Source organism: Chiloscyllium plagiosum, unplaced genomic scaffold (assembly GCF_037043375.1).
Source record: "Chiloscyllium plagiosum isolate Xiang-an unplaced genomic scaffold, Cpla_swu_hap1 HiC_scaffold_18, whole genome shotgun sequence".
Taxonomy (NCBI): domain Eukaryota; kingdom Metazoa; phylum Chordata; class Chondrichthyes; order Orectolobiformes; family Hemiscylliidae; genus Chiloscyllium; species Chiloscyllium plagiosum.
The window spans coordinates 38,643,167-38,662,881 of record NW_028270156.1 but is presented as its reverse complement, the minus strand read 5'-3'; the positions used below and the strand labels follow the sequence as shown (position 1 = coordinate 38,662,881).

The 19,715-nt window shown below is 42.5% G+C and overlaps 1 protein-coding gene across 10 annotated transcripts in view; it reads left to right on the top strand.

Annotated features, from left to right (window-relative positions):
- LOC122557782 (ethanolamine kinase 1-like) overlaps positions 1 to 19,715 on the top strand; it is a 507,497-nt gene that overhangs the window by 98,952 nt on the left and 388,830 nt on the right. For all 10 annotated transcript variants that reach the window (XR_015760158.1, XR_006313932.2, XM_043705802.2 and 7 more), the window contains exon 3: positions 14,546 to 14,692. Coding sequence is in view for 8 of the 10 variants with exons in the window: in XM_043705802.2 (XP_043561737.1) it covers positions 14,546 to 14,692 (147 nt within the window). In the remaining 2 variants the exon portion in view is untranslated. The remainder of the gene's footprint in view (positions 1 to 14,545; positions 14,693 to 19,715) is intronic.

The window sequence follows — 19,715 nt, the reverse complement described above, 5'->3', positions numbered from 1 at the left end:
GACAAAGTTCCCCATGGGAGACTGATTAGCAAGGTTAGATCTCATGGAATACAGGGAGAACTAGCCATTTGGATACAGAACTGGCTCAAAGGTAGAAGACAGAGGGTGGCAGTGGAGGGTTGTTTTTCAGACTGGAGGCCTGTGACCAGTGGAGTGCCGCAAGGATCGGTGCTGGGTCCTCTACTTCTTGTCATTTACATAAATGAGTTGGATGCGCGCATAAGAGGTACAGCTAGTAAGTTTGCAGATGACATCAAAATTGGAGATGTAGAGGACAGTGAAGAGGGTTACCTCAGATTACAGCAGAATCTGGACCAGTTGGGCTAATGGGCTGAGAAGTGGCAGATGGAGTTTAATTCAAATAAATGCGAGGTGCTGCATTTTGGGAAAGGAAATCTTAGCAGGATTTATACACTTAATGGTAAGGTCCTAGGGAGTGTTGCTGAACAAAGAGACCTTGGAGTGCAGGTTCATAGCTCCTTGAAAGTGGAGTCGCAGGTAGATAGGATAGTGAAGAAGGCGTTTAGTATGCTTTCCTTTATTGGTCAGAATATTGAGTACAGGAGTTGGGAGGTCACTTTGCGGCTGTACAAGACATTGGTTAGGCCACTGTTGGAATATTGCATGCAATTCTAGTCTACTTCGTATCGGAAAGATGTTGTGAAACTTGAAAGGGTTCAGAAAAGATTTACAAGGATGTTGCCAGGGTTGGAGGATGGAGGCTGAACAGGTTGGGGCTGTTTTCCCTGGAGGATCGGAGGCTGAGGGATGACCTTATAGAGGTTTACAAAATTATGAGGGGCATGGATAGGATAAATAGACAAAGTCTTTTCCCTGGGGTCGGGAGTCCAGAACTAGAGGGCATAGATTTAGGGTGAGAGGGGAAAGATATAAAAGAGACCTAAGGGGCAACTTTTTCACGCAGAGGGTGGTACATGTATGGAATGAGCTGCCAGAAGATGTGGTGGAGGCTGGTACAATTGCAACATTTAAGAGGTATTTGGATGGGTATATGAATAGGAAGGGTTTGGAGGGATATGGGCTAGGCGCTGGCAGGTGGGACTAGATCGGGCTGGGATATCTGGTCGGCATGGACGGGTGGGACCGAAGGGTCTGTTTCCATGCTGTGCATCTCTATGACTCTATGACCACCAAGCTCCATAGCTTGATGTCACAAAATGATTTGGATTTTCAGTGATTCTTCAGGGCTTATGCCCGAAATGTCGATTCTCCTGCACCTCGGATGCTGCCTGGCCTGCTGTGTTTTTCCAGCACCACATTTTTCAACCTTCTTGTGAACAACTGACCAATGAGCATGCACCTGCACTGCTGACAATGTTCACATTTCTCAAACAGCTAATAAGCCACTTAGTAAATGGAATAGACAAGAAGGAAGTAAATCCAGTTGTGTTTAGGAGAGCGACTCATAGCATTTTGTCAACAGCTGAACAAAATGTTGGCAAACCTAAGTTGTCAGATCCCTGAACATAGGTTATTTCTTTTCTGTCTCTACTTTGTTATTTTCCCATCAGTAGCTGAAGGCAAGATTTTTGAGCATTTGCTACATGGAGACCCATCGTGAATGATACAATGAGAATCCATCATGGTCATGCTGTCATCCCAAAAACAGACAGATTTATTGAATTCAGCTTCAGATCTTACCACACCAGGGCTTACATTTATGATCTCTGGGTTTCTAGTCCAATATGTCCTAGACTACTGAACACATGTTGGGATTAATTTATGCTGAAGTATAGTGTTTCAGAATGAATTGATTTGACGCTGGGTTTAAATTAAGTCGGATGCTAGTGAATCCAAAAAGGTAAATTGAAACATGATGTGTGTTTCTCAATAAATATCAAACCTTACTTCCTGTAATAGTGTGTTCCATGGATATCTGGATGAACGTCACATCTAGGTGCTATTTTGAACAACGATTTTTCTGTATAGGTACAAGAGAGTCTTGGAACCATGTTAGATTTTTCTCTTGATTGTTAAGTCCTGGGAAACACTATGTCTTCCATCTCTTGTGCAACTGTCTGGTCCTGGCACTTCTGTACCATTTCAGTCAGTGTCTGAGGGGTTAAGCCGGAGTCCTCTCACTTATTGCTTTCCTAAGAAGTTACAGAAATGAACCCAGCAAAGCAATACATCTTTGAAGTGTGAATTTGGTAACGGCCAAATTCACATTTGCTCTCCATTCATCTGAATCTGTCATGCTCAATGATTTGCCCAGAGCAATATCCTCATCACCAATAATTGAATCCTTGATGTGCAAATATCTGTATGAAAAAAAACAAAAAAAAACAGATGCTGGAAATCAGCAACAAAAACAGAAATTGCTGGCGAAACCCAGCAAGTGTGGCAGCATCTGTGAAGAGAAAGCAGAGTTAACATTTGTGTCTGATGACCCTTCTTCAGAGCAAACTGATTTCTTGATTTGCAGCATTTGAAGTTCTTCCAGTGTTTTTATGACATGAACATTGTCATCACCATCATCACTGACAAATATATTCAATGGATAATTATCTCCTCTCTTCATTTACTTCCTCTTCTCATGCTAGTCCAGGGACTGAAAAAGAAATGAGGAAGGATTGGGAACAAGCTTGAGTCACTAGACTCGAAATGTTAACTGTCTTTTCTCCCCACCGATTTTGCCAGATCTACAGTTTCTCCTGCAATTTCTATTTTTGTTTAAGCTAGAGATAAGTTTGAGGTTTTTTGACCGCTTGATCCTTTAAAGTCTCATAATGGTTTCAGGTACTGTTGTGCACCAACTGGTATGCAGCAGGAACTAGTATGTAGGACTCATTGTCACTGTGTCCAAGAACTTAACAGTGTGCTTTTTAAGCTCTGTATGTCAGAATTCCTCTGCCAGTTGCTTGCTTCCCTTGAACATTGAGTACAAATATAAATGTCATTTGAAGAAGGAAGCAATCAAAATCTGTCTCCCAGCAGGTAACAAACAACTGATTTAATAAGGGCAACTAGTAGAGAATATAACTTGAGATGTTACCTGCAAATATTTCTTTTGTGAATACGCAATTTTAAGAGGTGAGTTTAAAGCTGGTGAGTGCTTTCCTTGAAAACAAACCAGCTGGTGGAATTGTGCTGCAGGATCTTTTCCCATTTGTTACATTTTACTTCATTCAGCACAAGTCCCTCATCTGGGTGCAAACATGGTTCAACATACAGTATGTCTAAGTATGGCAACATAACCACCGCCAAACAACTTTACAGCTGGAGTCAGCTCTATTCCATCGCTGCTTCTTAGTTTAGTGGCCTGCTCTTTCAGGCCCACTGGACTTCCACCTTACATTTAAGCATTTATTGGACTTGCTTTTAATCGACAGTGTGAAGTGACAGAGCGTTGGTCATGTACGTCTCCTTCGAGAGTGATCGGACTGAAGCCTCTTGCTGTTTTTAAAATGGGTCCTTTGCTAATCATTCTAACAGAGGTCCCACACTGTAATTTCACCAGGCGAGCAGCAGAAATGTTGGAAAAACAATTTAAAGCCTGCTGTTTTGCAGGACTTCTTGTTGTTAATCTTCCACTAACATTAAAACAGCAGGTAAGGGTAGCTCTCGTGGACATTTTAAGGTGGCCAGCTTGAAATTGTTGCAACTTGCAAATAGGGATTTTACAGAATTTGTTTGATAATTGTTACAGCATTTTCATTTAGAAATAATTCAAGACTTCTTATATTCTTTGGGTGAACAGATATTTTAACGAATATTTAATCAAACGGAAGAGTGAAAAGTGGCCTGAGGATCAGTTCTGAGGTTACTGCTTCTTTGGGACATTATTAAGATGAAGGGCACCCACTCCTGGCTCATAGCAAACACCTAAGAAGTAGCATAACAGGATAAAATCTCTTTGTTCCTTGTGGTTAATTTTGAATCTTGTGGATTAAAGATAGTTCTTCATAGGTAAGGAAGGAAGCTTGGGAGAAAGAGTTTACATTAAAATATTTTTTGGCCCTTTCAGCAATAGGAAGCAAAGGTGGATAGTAAAACAGTATGGAATGAGGAAATATCTAAAAACTGAAAGGGATCATTGGAATTTAGTCTCGACATGGGAATCAACATAGGTACCTATTAACTTAGCTCACTGCTGGCTGCAAGAAGCCTCCATTGTTGACCAGTGCCAAGCAACATCTCAAGATTTCAACCTTGGGCACAATAGTACATTCCCAACATTGACATCTGCACTTGCTACCCCTCTTGACTATCATGACACCTCTCTGATACACGTGTAAACTGCTTAGGAAGCACAGACTTGCATTGCACAGCGCAACTTCGCTTTGCATTGAAAGACTGCAGTGGGAACACATGTGTGCATCCAGCTCAGGAATGTGAGCAAGCTGCATCTCAGGGCTGTTTATTGGTCTCTCTGTGTTTGCTAACTTAGTGTTCACCTGCATGCTCACAGCATTCATGCCTCGCCTTACTTTACCATGCCTGTTAGTGCATTGACACTTCACCAGAGCCAAAGCCTGTCAGTGCTGTCATATTGACAAGCTCTTTTGCATAGACTCACGAACAGACTGTTTTTCAGAAGGAATCTTTCTGGTGAGGGGAAGCAGCTTGATTTCCAGCACACTGAGACATTGTTTTGACATGTACAATGTGTGTTAGCTGCCTACATGACAAACACTCTGCACATGTGTTCAACCAAGTGGCCATGACAGAAACTGGGTGGGGGCTAGTCCTCAGTCCCATCCAGGGAGGGTCTGCTGCCGGTCAGGAGGGGCACAGCCTGCACCTAGTCCTGGCATGTGAGCACGGTCAGTTTTCAGCTTCGGACACTCACTGTCAGGGGATTTATCTGCCTATAGCAGCAGTGATGTGGTCAAGAAAGCAGAGACATTTATGAATATGGGAACAACGACAGTGACAGTGGGAGTATGTCGAGTAGCATTGAACTGGTAGGCTATAGGAGGAGGAGGTGTGGCCTTCAGAAGAGGAGTTTAGAGCACCACGGTGGGCATTATTAATGTCAGGATTCAGGGAACAGGGAGAACAGTAGAAGGTAAAGTTCAATGTGGTGCATCTTCACGTGTGGGGTCTGCTGAATCTGAATAATTGTGATAGATGCTGAGGAACTGAGGAAACAGGAGCTGTCATGGCTGGAGGAAGCTCTTCTTGTGGATGACAGAACTCTGTTGCCTTAGGCCCCACAAGACAGACAGAACTTCACTGACACCTAGTTCCAGTAGATGCTAGCTGGGTACAGAAGAACATCATGAGCTGTCCAGGTCAAAATGCCAGTATTTGGTCTGCATTCTGGCATTGAATTGTATTCTCTACCTCTGTAATCTCTTTTGCTGGCTGTGAATAAAGTTCAGACTTGGAATTGTTCAAATGGTTCTCTGTATATGATATTCCCTTCGTGAACAATGACAATGATCGCTGGACATTGGAAGAAGAAGAGAAGGGACTCAGAGTGGGTTTTCAGATGCGTGTTACAAAGGACAGGTTAAAAAAAAAAGGTTAAATGGTGACAATACGAAAATAGGGTTGCATGTGTAAGGGAGTGTCACCCATATCAGCCATGTGTCATGGGTCGCATGGCTTTGCAGCTGCCATTATGCATTAGCAAGGAGCCATGGTGGAGTGTCAATACATGTCCTTCTGCACTGTAGCCTTTCAAAAGTGGTGCAGGTGCAAGGAGTGCTGGTTGTCCAGTAACATCTGTTGGGGTGGTGAGCTTTGCTAGAAATGATATGTAGCAAGATGGAGCTAGAGTCAAGACATAAATGCTGCCTTTGAAGTTGGGTAAGTACATAATAAAATGCATTTGGTAAGGTGTGGTGAGAAATCCCACTGGCCCTGATGTCACAAATGCCTTCAAAAATCTCTATATGACTTGCACTTAAATTCAGCCTCTAAATCTTAATCAATTAATTCCTATGCTTCATAATAAAGTAATTAGAGAGGAACCTTAATTATCCAGCATTTGATTAACTGAATTTTGGATTATCTGAACAAGATCACAAGGTCCCAATGCTTGGCTGACTATGCTAGCCAGCATTCGATTATCCTGCATTTGATTAACCAAACAAAATTCTGCCTATCTGTGTCCTACAGATAATCAAGGTTCCTCTGTATAGGCTATTTACTTAAATCAACTAGTTGATACTTTTAAAAAAATTCTAATTCTAATTCTAATGTAGATATTGGTAACTGGGTAAAACATTTAAAATTAGAGTGAAGTATGGAGTGGTAGGACTAAGGATTGACAGTGCACTGTGCAATGGCTGTCATGACATGGTATCTTGCTACTTTAAGAATCAACAGATACTGGAAATAAGCATAGACTGAAGGAGGTAAGGAGTTATTGAGGCCCAGGGAAAAATGTATAAGACTGTATATGAGTGCTAAAAAATTACCTGGAATTTATAGCACAGAATCATGCAATTCAGACACGAGTGTCCGTGGCAGTTTATATGCTTCACAAAGTAAATGGGGCAGTATGTAAGAAGGCATGCTTAGACCTTAAAGATATAAAAGGAAAGTTCATACTGAGTGAAGATGATGTCTTGAATGATATAGCTGCATCTGAGTAATGTCGCCTTAATAAGTCTGATATTCGTCACACAAATCAAACGGTTAAGAAAATTGCAGCACAATCATTGAAAGTTAATAAATTTTTGTTGATTTTTTTTGTGTTTGAGTGGAGTTCACAGTGCAATATGAATGTTTGTCTGTTCAGACTGTAAATCATTTTGTAGTGATCCTGTTGTAGATATGAATTCAGGGAGAGAGAAAATGTAACTTTCTAACTAAAACAAAAATCATGTGTACTTCTTTTCAATAACCAATCTTTTTACTGCAGGTATTAATGCTGGATCAAACATCAACTATTATTTATTTTGCAATACAATAATATTACTAATGTTAATTAAAGGTTAAATGGACATTTGGTTAATATTTGTTTCCTGTAAATCAACAGTAATTATTAATGTGTTTCCTTTAAACCTTACCAACCCTAAAAGCTCTGAAAATGAAAGGACTGGGGTTATGAGTGTTCTTACATTTCTGAGCGATTTACTCAAACCATGCATTCTTGCAATGAGACAGAACAGAACACTTTTAATGTATTTAGTTTAAAAAAAAGTTATTGCTGTAAAAGGGGTCTTGAAAAGTTTACTTTGAAAGAAGGGCGAGAGGTCACAAGTGTTTTTGGTCGTTATCCTTCATCCACTCATGTTACTATATAATGTGTATGCTCTTAGAATTCAAGACTCCTCCTTGTATTCTGCTTTTGAGGTGAGGAAATAAAAAATCCTTTTTGTCAGTTTTGTGTAGAGTAAGACAGCAGGATCCCACACGGCACGATGGCTCAGTGTTTAGCATTGCTGCCTCACAGTACCAGAGTCCTCGGTTCGATTCAGGCCTCAGGCAACTGTCTGTGTGGAGTTTGCACATTCTCCCCGTATTTGTGTGGGTTTCCTCCGGGTGCTCTGCTTTCCTCCCACAGTCCAAAGATGTGTGGGTCAGGTGAATTGGCCATGCTAAATTGCCCATAGTGTTAGGTGCAATAGTCAGAGAGGAAGTGGGTCTGGGTGGGTTACTCTTTGGAAGGTTGATGTGGACTTGTTGGGCCGAAGAACCTGTTCCTACACTGTAGTGAATCTAATATAAAAACATATCCTGTTTCTTTCCCTCTTCACCGCTCTACTCAATCCCTCTCCCTTGAAGGTGTTGACTTATTGGCAACACATAAGGGCTAAATCAATGCTCCTAAACTTCTAACAGGGAGCAGAGATATTCCATATGTAAAGGACTTTCTTTCATTTTTCTATTAAAGGTTATTTTATTGTTAAAATGAATGGATAGGAAGCAATGAAATGTATGCCCTTGATTTTACAATAGTTAGTAGAATGCTGCTGCTGACTAAAATTGTTGAAGTGTTGTATCTTCCCTGTAGTTCTGTGGTGCTAATGTCCTTTCAGTACTGTAACAAGGAGATGTTTTTATTGTGTGAAAGTATCCACTAAGCAACAGAAAACAATACAGTCATGAAAGTCCTTTTCGCCAACCACACAACTTAACACAATAAAAGAAAGGAAAACTGGGTAGTGCTAAGGCACAGTAACTAATGGTGAAATGCTTCTTCCTTTAACAGAAGTTGGAGTGGAAAAGTGTTTGGACATGATTGCAATCCTGTCTGAGATTTCTAACTCACCACTTACTGTTGATCACACTTTCGCTTTTCAAGAACTTAGTGCATGATGATAAGACATTGTATCTGATGAGATTCAGGACAGAACATTAGTTAATATGGGAATATCTGCATTATTCTGAATTTCTTTGCCATCAGATATGTTGAGCTTACATCAGAGACTTGGTCAGAATCAATAGCTATTTTGGGTCTCTTTCCTTATTGTTTCTGTTCTTTGTTTCCATTAAGATTTTTCTTCTGCTTTTCTGTAATGACTGTCACTTCATCATTCAGTCTTTATCATTGATTACTGGCAACTCCACAAACAATTTCTTCACATTTTTGTTTATTTTTCAGATGCTCCTGAGATCATAAGGCCACTCATTCCCGTACCTCATTGATCAGGCTGTGCGTGCAAGCAACTAGAATACCCCTTGACAGATATAAAATTCATCTCACACTCTCATCTAAGCTATGATGTTTATTAGGAAGACCTGTAAGAACATCTTTGTAATCCTTCAGGATCTGGCCAGCTGTCAGTTGCATAGTAGCCTGCAAAATACTGCAGATCTTATAGCTTGTGTGGGCTTATCCTACACTTGAACTGGACCAACCTTTAAATTTGCTTCAATTGAAGTGAGTGGATTTTGCTTAAGTATCTATATCTAGGTCTGTAGATCTTTGTTCCTCCCACAATATTGGGCTCTCAGCTTTATTTGTCCTCTTGAGATGATCATCTTTCCATTATACTATCTCAAATTGATCTTTCAATAGTTTAACTTTTGGGTTATCATCTTGAGCTAGTTTGTGCAGATGTGTGAAGCTCATGATATTGCACTATTTGACACTTCACCTTAATTTGATACTCTCCTTCCACAGTTATTATTCTAATAGGTAGAAAACATTTATCAACTTTATACCTCCTGATACCAATGTGTTACATATCGTGGAGTTGCTTACCAGAATCATCAGCTGACATTGCTCCAGCAATTACCTTTACAGACTTGCTTTACTTCTTTCAAATTTAATGCTTGTGTGCAATTAATTTGCATCCCTGCTTTGATCTTTCTGCTGGCTCTTCTGCAAATATTTCTCTCTTTTTCCCAATATAATTTTCTCATTCAGCTTTGAATGTATCTTAGTAATAATGCAAAGCCTAATTTGTTTTCCCATGAATACCCTGTAGCTATGATTTACACCTCAGAGCTTCTGCACATTTAAAGCTTTCTTGAGAGTAAGTTTCTCCTCTTTCCGCAGATGTGCTATCACAGTGGAAACTCGTATGTCTAAGACAGCCTCATTGATGAGATCATCTTTTAGCTGTTGAAACATAGGATTCAGCTAGCTATGTCAGTGCTATGACATACTAATCAATAGTCTCCCTTCCCCCCGAGCTGAGATTTGAATGTGTACTGTTTATAAATAACATGCATATGGGATTCAAGGTATGTCTTTAACACCTTCAACATTACTCTGTCTGGCTTCTCTGATCCTCAGTGAGTTTTGGAAACAATATTTGCTTGGTTTTTATTCAGTTCTCTGGTCATTACATTGTTTTCCACTGAGTATTGAGGAAAAAAATCCAGTTCTGTCTCATATCTTGTTGCATTTCCCCAGCAGCAGAGAGTGGAAAATTCATAGCCATTCCGATACGCCTAGCAGTTTAAAATTGCAGCCCAAAGTTTGAATTCTTCCTTGCTTTTTTTTAAAAAATAGTAGCCAATCCCTTACAGCATTGGCAATTCATGAAAGGTCAACATTAGACTTGAGGCACCATTTTTCTTGAAATGTGTTTACTGGCGGCCACTAAAATGAAAGAGGTAGAGGTCACATGATTGCAGCAAGCTAGCCTGTATATCTGTGTAAATGCACTTCTTCAAAAAAAACTCTCCCCAAAAAGCTGCCAATGAGTTATAGAGTCAACTGACCAGATATCATAAACTAAGCTAGTCCCATTTTCCAGCACTTGGCCCATACCCCTCTAAACCCTTCCTCTTCATGTACCCATCCAGATACCCTTTAACTGTTGTTATTGTACCAACCTCCACCACGTCCTCTGGCAGCTCATTCCATACACATACCACCCTCTGCCTGAAAAGGTTGTCCCTTCGGTCCCTTTTAAATCTTTGCCTCTTACCTTAAACCTGTGCTATCTCGTTTTGCCACCCTGGGGAAGAATTCCTCTGATGCTGCCTGACCTGCTGTGCTTTTCCAGCGCCACACTTTTCAACTCTGATCTCCAACATCTGCAGTCCTCTCTTCTGGGGAAAAGACCTTGTCTATTTATTCTATCCAAGCCCCTCATGATTTTATAAACCTCTATAAGATCACCACTAAGCCTTTGACGCTCCAGGGAAAACAGCCCCAGCCTAGTCAGCCTCTCTCTATTGCTCAAACCCTGACAACAACCTTGTAAATCTTTTTGAACCCTTTCAAGTTTCACTATATTCTTCCTATAGCAGGGAGACCAGAATTGCACACAGTATTCCAAAATTGGTCAAGCCAATGTCCCACACAGTAATGACATGACCTCCCAACTCCTATACTCAATGAACTGACCAATAAAGTCAAAAAGTGTTGCACTGGAAGAGCACAACCGGTCAGGCAGCATCCGAAAAACCTGGGGGGGGGGGGGTGTGTGTGAGTGAGAAGTGGTTGGCCACAGAGCAGTGGGGTTGATTGGTTCATGTGCCCCAGAGATGTTCTCTGAAATGTTCTGTAATTTGGCATTCTGTCTCCCTGATGTAGAGGAGACTGCATCGAGAGCATGGACTCAGTAAATGAGGTGTTCGAATGTGCAAGAACATCTCTGCTGGATGTGAAAGGATTCTTTGGGGCCTTGGACAGAGAAGAGGGGAGAAACTTGGGTGCAGGTTTTACACCTCTTGCAGTGGCAAAGGAAGGTGCAGAATGAGGAGGATGGGTTGGTGAGGAGTGTGGACCTAACAAGGGAATCACAGAGGGAATGGCCTTTGTGGAACATAGATAGGAATGGGGAAGGAACTATTTCTTTGGTAGTGGTGTCTGATTGTAGGTGGCAGAAATAGTGGAGGATGATGACCTGTATCCGGAGATTAGTGGGGTGGAAAACATAGGGGTTCTATCCTTATTTTAATGGAGGGGTGGGGTTCAAGAGCAGAGGTGCAGGAAGTAGGGGAGATATGCTGAAGGGCATTCTTGATCACATGGGAGGGAAAATTGTGGTGCTTGAATTAGGAGGCCATCTGGAATGTCCTGGAGTAGAATTGCTCCTACTGGGAGCAGATACAGCAGAAGCAGAAGAATTAGGAGTAAGGGATCATGTTTTTAAGGGGGGAGGGGAGGTGTCATCCAAGTAACTGTGGGAGTCGGTGGGTTTGAAGTAGATGTCCGTGTTGAGTCCGTGTTGCCAGAGATTGAGATGGAGAGGTCCAGGAAAAGGAGAGAGGTGACCAAGATGGTCCAGGTAAACTTGAGGTCACGGTGGGAGCTTTCGTGAAGTTGGTGAACTGTTCAATCTCCCCTTGGGAGCACGAGGTGATGCTGATACAGTCATGAATGGCACACCAACCTGTACACCCTGAAGCCAGGCGCCACCTCAGACACCTCCTTCTACAGTCCTCTCAACCACGACCTCACCTCCCCATCACCAAACCATCATCTTCCAGACCATCCACAACTTCATCACCTCAGGAGAATCTCCTGTCCACAGCCTCCAATCTCATAGTCCCCCAATCCCGCACCGCCCGGTTCCACTTCTTACCCAAAATCTACAAACCTGACTGCTCCAATTGACCCATTGTCTCTGCCTGCTCCTGTCCCACTGAACTTATCTCCTTATATCTCAATATCATCCCATCCCTTCCCCTTGGTCCAGGAACTCACCACAAACATTAGGGGCATTAGCCACGCCTTCCACCTCCTCCATGACTTATGTTTCCCCAGCCCCCAATGCCTCATCTTCACTATGGATATCTAGTCCCTGTATGTGCCCATTTGCCAAGGAGAAGCCCTCTGTTTCTTCCTCTCCCACTGACCCAACCAGTACCCCTCCACCGTTACACTGATTCGATTGGCTGAACTGGTCCTCACCCTCCAACTTTGCCTTCAAATCCTCCCACTTCCATCAGATCAAAGGGGTAGCCATGGGCACCCACATGCCTGCCTCTTCGTAGATATTTGGAACAAAACATCTGCAGTTACACTGGCACCGTTCCCCACCTTTTCCTCCGTTACACTGATGACTGTATCAGCACCACCTTGTGCTCTAGCTGATCTCCAGCATCTGCAGTCTTTAATTTCTCCCAGTACAGACCCATAAAGGCAAGCATTGCAAATGCCTTCTTCGCTATCCTTCTAACTGGCACTCCACTTGAACGGGACCATGAACCTGCACTCCATGGCCTTTGTTCAACAACATTCCCCAGGACTTTACTGTTAAGTGTTTAAGCCCTGCCCTGATTTTCCTTTCCTGGCTGCAGCAATTGAAACTTTCTGGTCTGAAGCATATATGGTTCAGAAAGGGTGATGGAAGTTGAAGAAGAAGTGCACTGAATGGCTGAACAAGATCAATATACCATTCCATGGGCTGGTTTTCAGAACCCTCTCCAAGGAAATTGTCCAGGAGGGCCACAGATGTAATCCTATTGACTGCTGTGCAACAATTTAAACTGGGAGCAGCACTACCATCTCAGGCATACTCCATGGGCACTGCCACACGCACATTACATCCATGGGCTTTGGCATCCAATATGTGCCAGTGTCTACGGATTCCCATAGTACATCGCTGAATCACTTACAGGACACTTATGTACTCAATGCTGCACAAGCCACTACCATTGTGATGCTGCAGTAAGGACACTGTGTCCTGGGACATGCACCAAGGGCTGTTTGCTGCTCTCATAACACTCCCTCACTCTGAGCCTATCTGATGCTCACAGCATCTATGCCTTTTGCGCTTTGCCCCCTCAGCCAGAAATACCAGGCTCACATTACAGTTGCCTAGCCAAGCCATTTAGCACAGTAACAAAGCCAGGAAGCTTGTTATAGCTGGCAGCAAGCCTCAGTCAAGTCAAGTGGGATAGTCTTCACTCAGGGGTCCTGGCACAGTAAGTCAAGGGCAGCATCCAATACCAGTCCAGTACCTGCACTGGCTGGTCAGCGTCATAGAGGTGAGGATCCAAATGTTGGGCTGCACAACACCTATCTTGATCCAGATCTCTACACGTAAAGTAAGGTGCCAATTTCTCCTGTCTGCCATTTCTGAGTCAAATGTCAGGGACTATGCAGGGTATCTCCACACTGACAGTGATTGTCTCAGTGCACAACAGGCTTTTTAACATGGTTCAAGTGCCAGGAATGCTGATATTTCAGCAGATATAAGTCTAGTGGTGAGTTCCAGCAAAGGTGGAATTCAGACATGAGAGGTGTAATGGTAGATAATTAATGAGGTGAGTTTAGTAGTATAAGGTGAGAAGGTTCAATAGGCTCCACAGCGAAAACCCTCCAAAAATCTCTATGCAATTCAGGTTTGGCCTAAAAATTGTAAGATTCAACCCAAAGTTTTTGTCTTTCCCATTAACTCTGGAGGTAAATTAAACAATTCAGAATTAATATTCTGTGTAAAGAAATTTCTTCTGCCCCATGTTGCAAGTCTCTAACTTCTAATATGTCTATGAACCCTCATTCTTGATTCCTCAAGTACAAAAACATATGCTTCTATACCATGTATTTGCATAATCTTAAACAATTCTTTCATATCATCATGTAATCTGCATTATACTAATGGAAAAAAGTACAATTTCTTATATTTCCTTTGCATTTGTGTTTCCTCATATTGGCAGAGTCTCAGCAGCTAACTGCTGTACCCTCACTAAAGCCTCAATGTCCTTCCTAAATCTGGAAAACATCCGAAACAGTGAAGCTAGTACATACATTAAGATTTTGCATTGGAGTATCATAATCACTTGATTTTCAGTAAAGGACAGGCGAGACCTTAAAATTAGTGATTTGGTGATTTTTCATTACCTACAAAATTCACACACATACTGATTTTTTAAATCAAAAATAAAAGCAAGGTACTGTAGAGTTTGGAGATTTGAAATAAAAACAGAAAGTGCTGAAAATACTGAATAGGTCTGACAGCATCCGTGGAGAGAGTACAAAGTTGACACAATGAGTCAAGTGTGTGATAGAGTTCTGCAGAAGTGTCAGGTTCAATTTGAAACATCATCTGTTAGTCTCTCCACGCTGACAGACCATTGAATATTTCCAGCACCTTCTGATCTTTTCAAAGTGAGAAATTTAGCAGATGGCTAATTTGTAAAACTTTCAATACACGTAATATTTTAATGATATATAAATTACTAGTACTGATATTATTTTACTTTCTCGCCATAGGCTTGTAGCCAAGGAACTGGCTCGATTTCATTCTGTTCAAACTGATAATGGCTATCCTTCTGAACCAGTCCTTTGGAATACTGTCTCCAAGTACCTGACTTTACTGAATACCAACCAGCTCAAGCCACCATGTTGCCCTGCTGTGAGGTAGGAGCAGAATCAATTGCTTTTCCATTGAAATGCAACTCTTAAATGTTATTCTATTTATTGCTCTAAAGCTAAACTTCTTTTTCATCTATTTTGACAGATGCATTAACCTATTTTCAATGGTTTAGTGTCTCAGTAGAAATAACAAACAAAGCAATTGCATAAGCATGCTAAGCATTGCTGGTGAAATTTTGAAACAACCTAGTTTGTATCTATTTATCATACCAAAGTTGCAGAATTGTTTATGCATTGTGTAAACTTTGTTTTAAGCCATGGGTTCTAACACGTAGATTACAATCAACTGGTTGATCAGAGTATCCAACAGTTTATCTCACCACCCGTCTGCATCCCCTCGCTGTGCACATGTTGATAGTCATACCCCTGCATGGCATCTGCTTCTGGAGGTATAAAAAAGTACAATGATAAGTTTTGATAATTAAAATGGGAAATTTGGAATAGTACCACACAGTGATACACCATACATTCAAGCATAACCTTCCCTTGAATAGCATATTTTGGGCATAGAATGTTGATGACCTGAAGGATGGCTTGAAAGCTCGCCAATTATTTGTATCTAAATCAGCAGCAAAAGCTAATGCTTGTACAGAAGTGGCATTTCACATTTGCCATCCTCTGCCAAAAAAAAACAAGAAATCATTTACAGATAGTGAAGTAATTAAAGAAACAATGATTGTTGTTGCTGACTCTTGATTCAAAGACTTTAAGAACAAAGAAAATATAATAACAGCATTCCAGACCATGTCACTTGATCCTGCACGGTAGCAAGATGAATAGAATCTTTGAAAACATCTTTTAACAGCAGGGCAGCATGGTGGCTCAGTGGCTAGCATTGCTGCATCACAGAGCCAGAGTCCCAGGTTCAATTTTGGCCTTGGGCAGCTGTCTGTGTGGAGTTTGGATATTCTCCTTGTGTCTGGGTGTGTTTCTACCAGGTGCTCCAGTTTCCTCTCACAGGTTAGATGGATTTGCCATGCTAAATTGCCCCATAGTGTCCAGGGATGTGCAAACTAAGTGGGTTAGCTATGGTAAATGTGGGGTCCTGGGGATAGGGTGGCAGTGTAGGCGTGGCTAGGAAGCTCTTCAGAGGATTGGTGCAGACTCAATGGGCCAAATGGCCTCTAACTGCACTGTAGGGATTCTGTGACCTAAAGCACTGTGAATGGACTCAACAGGCAATTTCAGGATTGTCTCAAATCTCACTAAAGTTTGATGAATCCATCAGCGAGACAAAGAGAGCCCCATTTTATTTTTGTTTTTGTGCACATAGTTTTTAAAAACTATTAATTATAAAGGATCTTGTCACCCGTTTGTCCCTTAAAAAGGTGTAAGAGTCTCTCCAACAAATTCCAAAGGTACGTACCAAGAGAGACGTTCCGAACAAGTGACTGGTTTCCTTCAGAACAGCCATGCTTGGTGCAAATCTGGCATGTGAGTTTTTTGCAGAAATGATCCTGGTTTCCTCTCTTTTGTCAATTACCAGCAAGCATCAGCATGTAAAGTGATGGACTTTTCTCATGTAATGAAAGTTGTTGTTAAAATTGTAAACTTGATTCAAGCAAGAGCTCTTCAGCACCAATCTAGCTCAATAAACTCGATGCTGCGGACTGTAAACAATCCCCCAAGCTGATGTCACATGGTTAAATAAAGGGAAGATTCTGCAAAGACCTTTATATCTGATGCCTGAAATCGTCACTTTTCTTCAGTCAAGGAATGAAAGTGTGCAGCGAGCTGTCAGACAGTGCGTGATTGCTTAACTTCGGTTCTGTACAGACATAACATCAAGACTGAGCCGAACTGTGAGCTGCGGTGAAAGGATCGACTCTGAGCAGATATGCTTAGTGCTGAGAATGTAAACGAATTGAAGTTGGGTCTTGGTCCTTCCAATTAAAAATCACAAAACTTACCAGGTGTGGAGAAAATTCTGAAAAACATCAAGAGGTCTCAATGGTTAGCACTGCTGCCTCACAGTGCCAAGGACCTGGGTTCGATTCCAGCCTCAGGCGACTGTCTGTGTGAAGTTTGCACATTCTTCCCATGTCTGCGTGAGTTTCCTCCGGGTGCTCCAGTTTCTTCCTACAATCCAAAGATTTGCAGGTTATGTGAATTGGCCATGCTAAATTGCTAATAGTGTTCAGGGATGTGTAGGTTAGATGCATTAGTCAGGAGTATTAGGATAGAGGAATAGGTCTGGATGGGTTACTGTCCAGAGGGTTGCTGTGGACCTTTAGGCTGAAGGCGCAATAGGTGGATAGTGGTGGGGGTAATGGTGGAGTGGAGGGTGGGTGGGGGGAGGGTGGAGTGGATGGGGGAAGGAAGATCGACAAGTGGGACAGGTCATGAGGGCAGTGCTGTGCTGGAAAGTTGGAACTGGGAAAAGGTGGGGGGAAGGGAAATAAGGAACAGGTGAAGTACACATTGATGCCATGGGGTTGGAGGGTCCCGAGGCAGAAGATGGGGCCCTCTGCCTCAAGGCGTCAGGTGGTAAGGGAGTGGCAATGGAGGAGGCCCAGGACCTGCATGCCCTCATCAGAGTGGGAGGGGGAGTTGAAGTGTTTGGCCACGGGACGGTGTAGTTGGTTGGTACGGGTATCCCGGAGATGTTCTCTGAAGCGCTCTGCGAGTTGGCGTCCTGTCTCCCCAGTGTAGAGGAGACTGCATCAGGAGCAAACAGACATAGTAAATTACATGTGTGGAAGTGCAGGTTAAACATTGATGGATGTGGAAGACTCCTTTGGGGCTTGGGGCAGAGTGAGGGGGGAGGTGTGGGTGCAGGTTTTCCAATTCCTGTGGTGGCAGGGGAGGGTGCTGGGTGGGGAGGGTGGGTTGGTAGGAGGCATGGATCTGATGAGGTAGTCACGGAGGGAACAGTTTTTATGGAAAGTGGATGGGGTGGGGAGGGAAATATATCTCTGACAGTGGCGTCTGTTTCTAGGTGGCGGAAATAGCGGAGAATACTGCGATGTATACAGAGATTGGGGGGGTAGAAGATGGGGACCAGGGGGGTTCTGTCCTGGTTGCAATTGGAGGGGTGGAGTTCAAGGGCGGAGGTGTGGAAAGTGGATGAGATGCTCTGGAGGGCATCGTCAACCAGATGGGAGGAGAAATTGCGGTCTTTGAAGGAGGCCATCTGGTTTGTTCTATGGTGCAACTGGTCCTTCTGTGAGCAGATGTGGTGGAGGCAGAGGAATTGGGAATAAGGGATAGTATTTTTACAGGAGGCAGGGTGTGAGGAGGTATAATCCAGGTTGCTGTGGGAGTCAGTGAGTTTATAGAAAATGTTGGTGCTGAGTCAGTCACCATTGATTGAAATGGAGAGGTCCAGGAAGGGGAGGAGAGGTGTCAGAGATGGTCCAGGTGAATCTAAGGTTGGGGCAGAATGTGTTGGTCAAGTGGATGAACTGTTCAACCTCCTCGTGGGGGCACGAGGTGGCGCCAGTGCAGTCATCAATGTAGCGGAGGAAGAGGTGGGGAGTGGCACCAGTGTAGCTCCAGAAGATGGACTGTTCCACATAGCCAACAAAGAGACAGGCATAGTCGGGCCCATGTGGATGTCCTTGGCTACCGCTTTCATCTAGAGGAAGTGGGAGGATTCAAAGGAGAAATTGTTCAGGGCAAGGATCAGTTCAGCCAACTGAATTAGAGTGTCAGTGGAAGGGTACTGGTGGGGACATTGGGAGAGGAAGAAATGGAGGGCTTGGAGGCCCTGGTCATGGCAGAGACACCTCCATCCAAACATTGATTTTCTTCCTCCTCAGCTGCTGCCTGACCTGCTGTGCTTTTCCAGCACCACACTCTCGACTTTAATCTCCAGCATCTGCAGTCCTCACTTTCGCCTTGTTGGGCTGAAGGGCCTGTTTCCACACTGTAGGGATTCTATGATTCTATGAAAGGAAACAGTTACACCCAGAAAATCTCTGTACATCTGAAGAAGTTAGCTAAGATTTCAAGATTGCCTCAAATCTATTCCTTCAAGTAGACATTGGTGGATTGGCCAGCAAATTCCATCAGGTGTTTGACTTATAAAGCAGTGGAGTTGACTTGGCATTAATTACTTTCCAAAGGTAAAAGGAGCTGCAAGTCAGAATAAAAGACACTGCATTTTGGTAACTGGTAAACAGGAAAAACTACCCACTGCCATCACATTATGTTTTCAAAGTGAAAATATACTTTCAGTCCACATACTTCTGTGAGATGCCAATCTTGGAAGTGAAGATAATCAAATTCAATGATTGAACCCATCTCACAGATCCATATGATGGACTCTATGCAACCCTGATCTCCAGCATCTGCAGTCTTAACTTTCTCCTGTATGCAACTAGCAAAGCTACAATTAAATTCAATCTTCCACAAGTCTGCTAATTCCACCACCTGCCCATGTCCTTTGATGTCTATCACTATTCTCCTTATAATGCACAGTACTTCTGGCAATTACAAATATTGACATTGTGCTCTTTGTGCCCATATCTAGGTCTTTAAAGCTATCAAGAAATGCCAAAATCCTCAGGAAAACCAACTGTATACTATATTTCAGTCTGAAGCACAGCTGCTCACTACTGTTCTATTTCCAATGACTGAGTCAATTTTCTGTCCATGCTGTCCCTTCCCTTTATTTTCATAGGCTTGTGTCTTCACTAGTAAGCTTAAAATGTTCAGTAAACTGTTTTACTGATTAACAAAAGTCAAATGGAAAGGAAAGGGAAATGGTTGTTGTAACTGTAAAGAATGTTAAATTAAATGAGTTAGGACGTAGATCAAAGATATGTTGTAGGTGGATAGGTTGTTGTAATGGACAAAGAGTAAAAGGTCAGTTTTCACTTCTGGAAAGATGGCTAGGAAGCTAAAGTGATACGATAGATAATCCAAAATGAATATTTCCTAAGGCATTCTTAGATTCAAGTGTTATCAGTTAAAACGTTCACTTTTATTGGCATTAGGAGCTTCTTTGAAATCTCCATGCCATCATCTGATTAAAGTCAGGACCAAGCAATTAACCATGTCTGTT